General features: G+C 35.7%; 2 protein-coding genes across 2 annotated transcripts; one reads left to right on the top strand and one right to left on the bottom strand.

Moving 5' to 3' along the window:
- Nucleotides 1–885: 885 nt before the first annotated feature.
- On the top strand, nt 886–2,505 carry Grx3 (Glutaredoxin 3). The gene is made up of 3 exons (XM_076795642.1): nt 886–1,123; nt 1,655–2,288; nt 2,393–2,505. The coding sequence occupies exons 1-2, from the start codon at nt 1,074–1,076 to the stop codon at nt 2,274–2,276; spliced, it is 672 nt and encodes a 223-aa protein (XP_076651757.1). The 5' UTR covers nt 886–1,073; the 3' UTR covers nt 2,277–2,288; nt 2,393–2,505.
- A 46-nt stretch (nt 2,506–2,551) lies between these two features.
- On the bottom strand, nt 2,552–8,955 carry LOC143358468 (RRP12-like protein). The gene is made up of 23 exons (XM_076795641.1): nt 8,586–8,955; nt 8,325–8,505; nt 8,007–8,133; nt 7,756–7,938; nt 7,486–7,645; nt 7,219–7,397; nt 6,748–6,983; nt 6,507–6,674; nt 6,316–6,424; nt 6,089–6,253; nt 5,878–5,999; nt 5,619–5,733; nt 5,317–5,553; nt 5,022–5,248; nt 4,824–4,947; nt 4,465–4,750; nt 4,227–4,384; nt 3,851–4,107; nt 3,626–3,786; nt 3,373–3,552; nt 3,196–3,312; nt 2,975–3,134; nt 2,552–2,902 (listed from the first exon to the last, which is right to left on the bottom strand). Exons 1-23 carry the CDS (start codon nt 8,719–8,721, stop codon nt 2,806–2,808), a joined length of 3,885 nt encoding a protein of 1,294 aa, XP_076651756.1. The 5' UTR covers nt 8,722–8,955; the 3' UTR covers nt 2,552–2,805.
- Nucleotides 8,956–9,420: the final 465 nt, after the last annotated feature.

Below are 9,420 nucleotides of genomic sequence, written 5' to 3' on the forward strand. Positions count from 1 at the left end.
GGAACACGCGTTCGTAGCTGTCCCCACCGCTCCTGCATATCTGAATAAGTAGGAGGTGAAATAATAGGCTCCGTAAACAGCACCATAGTCAATATCCTTCGAGAATGATATTCATCGAGGAACAATTTAGCGTGACGCTATAGCTTTCGTTCTGGCATATGCTCGCAGCGAACAGTGTTTATCTAGCTGCAGCATGTTAGATAAGTTTGTCGCGTTTGTATTGTATTTTGCTTGGCACCGCAGGCGATAAAAACTGGAACTGCAATTCTTGCTGTCTGCTTTACCGACTGAGAAATAGGGACACAGTCACCCCTGGGGATATTAAGTTTCTGATAGGGATTGTTTACAGCGCCCTGTTCTCATGGAAAGTTTTTCTATGAAGTAGCATTTGAAGGCAACGAGTGAGTATATAAATGATGCGAGAAAATTGGCAATTACTTGATTCTAGAACTGAAACAAATAAAGAAAGAGTGCGCCTATTGTAGGCAACCAGAAAGGCGCTGTCGGTAACGTGTACGTGGTTGCCATCCGTAGGCGTCCGAGGATCCTGATTCAAAAGAACAATTACAATTGATTTTATTATATGATATATTTAATCTTTCAATTATTGTAAATCGGTGTTCGTATACTTCATAAAGCTTTTTATAGGTATTATACATGTTTCTAGATTATAATTTTTAAATAGTAATTTTCAAACTAATGGCGGGAAAGCCGCAAACGTCCACACTTTAATGTATACCAGAATATATACTATGCAATACAAATAGCAGCATTTATTTTTCAATATGACCTATTGACACCTATCGGAAAATAAGGATAATTCAGTTATAAATTAATGCTAATATGCGATACAGAAATGTTTCTGTGTAGTCTAGAACAGAGAGGAAATTCTAGAATAAATTGGCGAGCTTCTGCGCAGAATCAGTAACTCGCTAAATCGGAGAACCTCCATAACAGCAATGTTAGAAGTCGCGTAGACGCCGCAGTGGTTATCAGGTTATACACGGTGGTTTTGTTTCTTTGTTTATAACGTGTATTCTATTATAAAAGGAAGAAAATAATTTAGTGACAGGATGACTATCACCGAACTTGGTTCTAAGCAAGAATACGAAGATTATGTTAAGTGAGTAACCATATTCAGTTCAATCTTTAGAGCGTAACTTAACCTCATTTTTCTTCTTGACGTACCGACAACGTATTTTAATTTAAAGATTATTAGTGTACTGAAACCGACGATTTAAAAGAATTTTATGCAATATTAATGCTATTATGTAATATTATCGTTTTGTTAAACTCATGATGATGGACATATCTCTTTACCTCTTCATTAGGATGGAAATTCCCCTCGGTTCGAATGTCACGAGTTTTTAGCGATATAGTTTCGCGATAAAATAGCAAGACTTTGGTACCGCGGCTATGACAATTTCTCCAAATGATGCAATGACGGTTCATTGAGTTTCCTGTTTCGACAGTGACCTAAATAATGATAATGCCATTGGAGTGCACAAATATTTATTAAAATTCGTGTTGTTCTAAATCGATCTAAAAAACAAAAATTACTGCCTGAAATAATAGAATTATATATAATTATAAAATTCTATCGGTTGATGCTTGCAAATTAACTAGTATTGTCATTGTTTGTTTTTCGCATTAGGTCACAGGAGCTATCTGTCATTCATTTCCACGCACCATGGGCAGATCAGTGCTCTCAAATAAACGATGTAATAGGTGAAATGAGCAAACTGCCAGAATACAAAGAGGTCAAATTCGCTAAGATCGAAGCTGAGAAAGTACCTGATGTGTCTTTAAAGGCTGGTATTACGGCAGTGCCAACAGTAATTCTAGCCAAAAATGATACCATAGTTGATAGAATTGATGGAGCTAATCCCTCTGCCATTGCGGAGAAAGTAAAGCGTCACTCTGCTAGCAAAGACTCAATTCCAGTGGAAGCATGTAAACCGAAACAGAACCTCGAAGACAGGCTTAAGAAATTAATAAATCAAGCACCTTGTATGTTATTTATGAAAGGAAATCCTGCAAATCCTCGCTGTGGCTTCTCTAGAACAATAATCTCCATCTTGGACTCTTGTAATGCTAATTATCAGTCATTCGATATCCTCCAAGATAACGATGTTAGGGAAGGATTAAAGAAATTCAGTAATTGGCCAACGTATCCACAATTATACATAAATGGAGAGCTGATTGGTGGATTGGACATTATTAAGGAAATGAACGAAGCTGGAGAATTGGATAGCATGCTGCCTAAGAAAAGTTAATGTATAGAAAATGTGAGTTTGATTCTATTCAGAATTATTGATTTTTTATTAACTATTGGTTTCCATTAACCAATACAATGCCAGGCTGTACATTTGAACAATTGTTTTTCTTTCAGACTAACAAGAGCTGATTACTATTTCATTATTTCTATTCTTAAATTATTTTGTATCAGTTACAAAAACATCGATTTGTTGAAATGCGTAATAAATTAAATAAGTCGCACATAAATGGTTTCTATATAAATCCTGCTTTACAGTGAAAGGAGTACACATACTTTTCGCATAATATTTTATTTTTAGAAAAGTATTTCAGTTGTTCAAGTATTATTAAAATTATTAACAATATAATAATGTACATTATTTGTTGGTTCACGTTCACTAGTTGTACTATTCATTAGATAAACTTTTTTCACATATTTGTACACATTTCTTTCTTTAATGAAAATCTCAACATGCATAAATTCATGTATTACCAGGATCAGTTTCATTTCAAGTTCTATCTAAGTCTATCAACAAACAGTTTCCTAATCTAGTTCGTTTTCTTTTTATTCTTCGTACCAATTCGTGCTCCCTTCTTCGCGCTTTTGATAACACCTTCAAATTTGCTTGCGTTCTTCTTCTTTTTCCTAAAAATCATGCGAACGCCGTATAATAATTGAACGAACGAAATACATGAAATCTCAAATAGTGTTATTTACCTCTTGTTCAGTGCCGATCTTGACAAAGGTATGTATGCATATGGTTCTGGTTTTCCCTTCTTCTTAACGTCACCGGCAGCTTTTTGTGCTTTGTATTCCATTCCTGGTATGTGGTTCGCTTTCTCCTTCTTCAATGGTCTGTGAATACCCGACCCTCCAGCTGTGAATAACAAACAATTAATGCTAAACCATGCTAAACATATTTTTTATCACTATGTTACCTTGGTATTTCGACGTAGCTGAACTTTTCAAGCTAACGTTATCGAAGTTGTCACTGAATTTACGTTTTCTACCCATTTCTTGTGCTGTCACCGTAGACTGCGCATCATCGACGTCTTCTAAAATGGTAAATTAGTTAACCACATATTTTTCCATCTAGTACAGTTTTCATATCCTACCATAATCGTCCTCTGAATCACTGTGTAGAAGCAGCGTTTTCTTCTTCCTCTTAATGTTAGATTCGTCATCCCTTTCATTACCCTCTGCGATAATTATACGTCCATCTGGAGCAGTCTTAAATCCACGATCCTTCGTTTTCGATCCTCCAGCATTTGATTTTAGAAATTCAGGCTGTGTTGCTGTAAAAACATTACTTTTTAGCAATGACATTTTATGTTCAGGTATAGTATCGATATTGCAATGAAATCTTACTCGAAATATTTCTAGCAGCAGCAGGATCAATGAGATCAACGATTTCCTCGTTTTCCTGAATCCAAGCCTCTTTTCTCGACGTACGCTTCTTGTTTTTCTTTGGCTCCACATTTTCCGTGCCGTCATACTCGTCCTCACTGTCAGCCAATACTTCCTCTATGCTATATATATAAATAAGATGAGTATAGTAACTTTGAAGAATTAAAAAGGTATCGTTTATGTTACCTCTTCGGTCTCCTCTTTGCATTGAATTCGTCCTCATCCCTGACATCTTTAGATTTCTTCAATTCCCTGTTCTTCTTCTTTGCTTCTTCCAATTTATTTATATTCTTCAATCTCTTGTGCAGTATTACGTTGGAAGAAGGTATCATGCCTAAGATTGATCCCATTCCATATTTTCTTAATAATTTCACTAGAATGTCTCTTACTTTTTGCCGGAAGTGTCTCTGGCAATCATCGTTCACGCTACACAGAGCTTCCATCTGTAATTTTATAAACATACACAGTCGGTCTCCTAATTCATAGCACACTCTTTAAATCAGAATAACATGATTTATAAATGGACCAAACGGAATGAAAATTTAAAAAAATGTGAACTCACCAGTTTAGGTAAAGTCGACGCAATAATAGGGGATGGCATAACCGTAATGTACACTTTAATGTAAGACAATGCAGATTCTGTGATCTCCCTCGTGGGACTTGATGCAAGCTTACACGCGTATTCCAATATTTCCTTAATTGTTTCTACTCCCAATGATCCTATTTCAACAAGTAAAAGCATCCATGGTAGGACATCATTACATTATGAAACTTTAAAGTTCTGCTTTAAGATCACTTACCGTTATAGTGATAAGTGAGGGACGCGAGTCCCAAGAGGGAAACAGTACAGTAATTTTGCGTGCCACCCAAACCAACCATTAACATATTCACATAATTCTTCAAATGTTCCGGGTTGTCTAAAAATTTCTCTGCGATGGAGTTCAACAGTCTATAGGCAGACATTCTGCATTTTGCGTTCAATTCCTTTAAATGTACTACTGCCTCAGGTACCACGGCTTCTAAGAATTTAGTATTGTCCAGTTGTGGGTGGATTTTAACTATGTGAGTTAAACACCTCAGTCGAGCCTAATAAGAATTAACATTTCGATAGATTATATTGATTAAAATTTGTATCTTGTGACGATACTACGATACTCACTCCTTTGCTTGGTTTTGCAACCTCTGTTGCTGTAGATGTCAACAGTTTTTGGATTTCGCGCCTGTGCTGTTGTACAAATGCTTTGCATATTTCTTTCTCACTACCACAGACATCTTCTAAAAATCTGAACAGTCGTACATTTAATCATATGGCTCCTTGTTTGCAACATATATCAGTAAATATGATTAGCAACGTTACCTGTATGCTTTCTTCTGTTCTTTCATTTTGGAACTTATTTTGAGAACCGGTGTGCATATATCGTAGAAAGCCTTTATCCTATCAACATCGGTGTATTCAATTAACACTCTTATTATATCGTGAACACTTTCTTTGAAGAAATCGTCGGTATTAGGTTCGTTCAACCTAGTCAGTGCACGGTCGTACAATTCATTTAGTAATGAGGTGCTTGTAATACTAATGTACACCTATGAGACAGAATAGATTAAATTAATATCATTAGCAAATAATTAAATCTGCGTTGTTTGTGCACTACCTTCAATGTCTCATATGCAGCAAGACGCTGGCCTTCTTCGTCTGTTCCATTCGGTTTAATTGTGTACTGATTTAAAAACAGCGGTACAAAATTCTTCGCGAATTTGGAAAGTTCTGCTTTGTCTTCTTCATTAGAATCTTCCACTGCTTTAGTAATTAATTTTCTTATAGCGGACATTATATAGAACCTTAACTCTTTCTTATTGCTGAACGTCATTCCCAACATCTTAGCAATATTCTAAAATAATATTTCTGCAATTAGAATCGATAATATAGGTATATTATTCTATATATAGTATATACCTTAAAATTGTCTTTCACGTCTGTGGCATTGTGACAGATACTTGGCAGGACAGCCCATATTTGAATAAGCAAAAATTCGTAGGTTTTTCCTCCTATTGGTTCAGCAGCTTTCGTCCTAAAATTGTTGCATTAAGTTAATGCAAAAGTTTGTGCCCGATTTCATATTAAAATACAATAAGGAATCCGGCATGAAGTTTTGCACCGACTTAATAGGATAGATAGACTGTACTATCTAGTAAAAATATTTTAATATACTCACTCGCATATCGTAGTTAATGGTAACAATGTGTCCATAAAGAAGGACAATGTTCCTTCCATTATGCAGTCCTTTAATAGTGGTAGCAGCCAGGTTCTTTTTAAATTAATCTCATTGTTCGGCAACTAAAAAAGAAATTTGTATATGTGATCTGCCTAAAACACTAATTCTATGGCATTTATGAATGTTAAAAATTATATCATTCGACCCCTACTTTCAATGGAATTAAAGTGAGTACGGTTTGCGGACCCAATGATCTTATAGCGGCTCCGATAGCATACTCGGCGTCAGTTTTAGATGAGAAATTGTAGCCATCGCGTAAGTCGGCCAAAGTTTTCAATACATTTATTAATGCAGAAGATCTTGATTTACCAGCCACCTAGAATAAAAGGAAACAGTATTATTTGAATAGTCAATGCACGAGTAAAATACACTCATTACCTGGAAGAGTACGGCTATTAAGTGTAGAATATAATACCACGCTTCCAAGTACTGCAAATTTAGACCTTTGTTCAATACAAGGATTACTTGGTCGATCGGAGTACTATACCTAACGATAAACAATTGTCGATACATTATTAATGCACAGCAATATATTACAATCAGTTAAAAATATAAATTCTCATATTTACTTTCTTACGAGTTCTTCGGTTTCACACATTTTGTCAACACAATCTTGCAACAATATTTTGATAGTGTGTGATGAACCAGATATGACGTCTGTTTTATCTGAGAGCCAAAGTTCTACACATTTCTCCAACATTTTTGGCAAAATAGTGGCACATAAATTTAGCGAATTGCTGGAAATGAAGCGAAAAGATTTACGGTCAAAGAGTTTAAAAATACAAAATTGAAGTTACAATTTATACTGACTTAGCCAGACACAAATGAGCTTCTTGCATGACTGCCAACCATGCAAGGGTTGGCTGTGTATCTGTTGCAGGTGGTTGATAGTCATAGAGAGCAGTAATTAGTTGTGCATTCCTTTGAGCCGGCAGAATAGCTTCTGAGGGCCGGGAAACAAATAATCCGTGGAAGGTTTGAAGACAGCACGACGTTATTAAAACGTTTTTCAATCCCATAATTCTTAACAGTATTTCGCAAATCATCTACAAGCATGTTTTAATTATGGAACGTGTAGAGGGTTGGCCAGGTAAATGGGATCATTTAAATATCTGTTGTATGTATTGCTGTCAAAGTGAAAATATAGGCTTCTATTTTAAAAAATGCACAATTGCGTTCTGGAAATTTGTATACGACAGTAATGAGGCAGATATTCAAATGTTCTTATTTAGTCGAGGTATTCCCGATAAATTATACTGAACGTAAATATGTAACACATACCTTCACATGTGGTTTTGGTAAGTGATGAGTAATATCTTTTAACAATGTGAGTGTATGAAGGACACTAGTAACGCTACCCGGCTCCGAACTGAATTGCAATTGATTGTAACAGTGTTTCGCGATTCGCGGTGAACCAGGGTGGTACAGTGGTGGTTCATCACATTTCATGATTTCACTTCCTGCCATTTGATAAAGTAGGTCCATAAAATATTTAAAATCAAGATATTTTTTAAAACACATGTTGCTTTTATGGTTTGTACAATGTACCTTTTAATATGGCACATAACCCATGTTGAGCTGCTTTCCTTACTTTTGGTTTACTGTGCGTGACAAACGCTAGAATGGCGTCCAACACTTGCATAGTCGATGAATTTGACCACGTAGTCTCCTCTATTGCACGGAGAAGTAGAGACAAACAATGAATGCACTGAAATAGGATTACATTATGAGTATTTTACGATATTTGAAATGGAATTAAATTATGAGTAATTTACGACATTTTGTGATGTTTAAAACTTAAGCAATAGACAGACTTACATGACGCAATATTAGGAATTCTTCTGACGAGGCATGCTTAGACAGAATGTCTAAAAATATTTTACTGGCTGCACCAAACTGTGCATTCAGAACATTCTTGGGTACAGTTTTCAGGCCCATTCCTAGTAGAGAAAGTGTAGCTGCGATCGATGTGTCCGACTCAATTGCCTCCAAGGTGCTCATCTATTAAATATCGATATACAAAATTAATTTTCATATTCCAGAAATGTAATGAAATACTTCATGCATACCAAGGCAGCAAAATATTCTGTGGATGTTTCGCTTCCACCGTTCTGCTTGATCACTTCTGTAACTGCTGAGAGCACAGCTAACATTTCCTTGTGCAAAAGTGACTTCGACTGGAAATGATTTAAAAATCTGCAAAGTAAATAATAAATTCAATTTCTCAATTGTAATGTAGTAATTTATGATTACTAAGATTATAAAGATACATGTATGAAGAATTATTCAACAAATTTATTTCTTTAAACCTAGCATTAAAAATATTTCCCTTATATCTCAGGATCAAGTCGTTCGAAGACAAATTATATCTATTACCGATCACTTGCCTGTTAAAGGATATATTAGAGCAATTACTATAATTACTAGCGAATGTATCATAAGTATTAGCTATAGATTCTGTTTGAGTGTCTGAATGATCTTCATCCAGATCAAGCTTCTCAAACTGAGGACCAATGCTTTGAATGGCATCGTGCTTCTCTAAATCCTCTTTTGTCAGACCAGGCTTGGCTGCAATGAAAAAAAAAACGAGATTCGAGTGAAATATTGCCGAAACAGGGTTAGGGGACGTCGGATAAAATTAAACAAACCTGGCGCATCTTTGAAAAACATCCATGCCGCCTGTTCACGAAATTTTTTCGTTTCAGGATTACTGCTTGAGCTTTGTCCTTTCGGCCAGCGTTTCGCATTTTGTCTGCTGCTCAAACGTGGCCCTAGTTTACCCATTTTTGGTCGTATTAAATTATGCTTTCCTTTGAAGTTTTCCGATTTATTTTTACCGAGTTTAGAACCGATATTAACGTCAATGGTGCAACGAGGTTAACTTCATCTTGCACGTGCATCAACGAAATATTGTCTCGGCTCGGTCGGTAATATTGGTAATAGCGTTTCAATCATTTCCAAAAGGTGGCATCGAAAGGCTGTCGGTATGGGAATATTAGCGGGTCATTCGGAATTATTCAATCAACTTTTCTAAAACTGTCAACGGTATTTTCTGGATTTCTGAATGTAACTATAAGCTTCGATAAATTATATGTTAATTGTAGATCACAAGGAAATATTTAAAAATAGTCAAATCAAAATATTTTCAGAATTTTCAGAAATTTTTAGAAATACTGATTAGAATCTGCAGACATTTTCTAAATTGCTTAATTTTTAATAACGATATATTTAAGCGAATCTAAAAATTTGTCCTTACTCTATGAGGGCAGAAGTTCAAATTTTTATTTTGCATAGAGATTCGCAGTCTGGTAGTAATTAAAATAGAAATTCCGAAATTCTGTCGTGGGAGATGAAATCGGTAATTTGCCGCACCGCTTATGGGAATCGATTTCTCGGCTGCTAATTTGCAATCGACGATAGGATATCGGTTCGCGCAATTAGAATGGTAAATAGCCGAAGGCAGCGGGAGACCTTTGCTGGAGG

Source organism: Halictus rubicundus, chromosome 10 (assembly GCF_050948215.1).
Source record: "Halictus rubicundus isolate RS-2024b chromosome 10, iyHalRubi1_principal, whole genome shotgun sequence".
In the NCBI taxonomy this organism is placed as follows: Eukaryota; Metazoa; Arthropoda; class Insecta; order Hymenoptera; family Halictidae; genus Halictus; species Halictus rubicundus.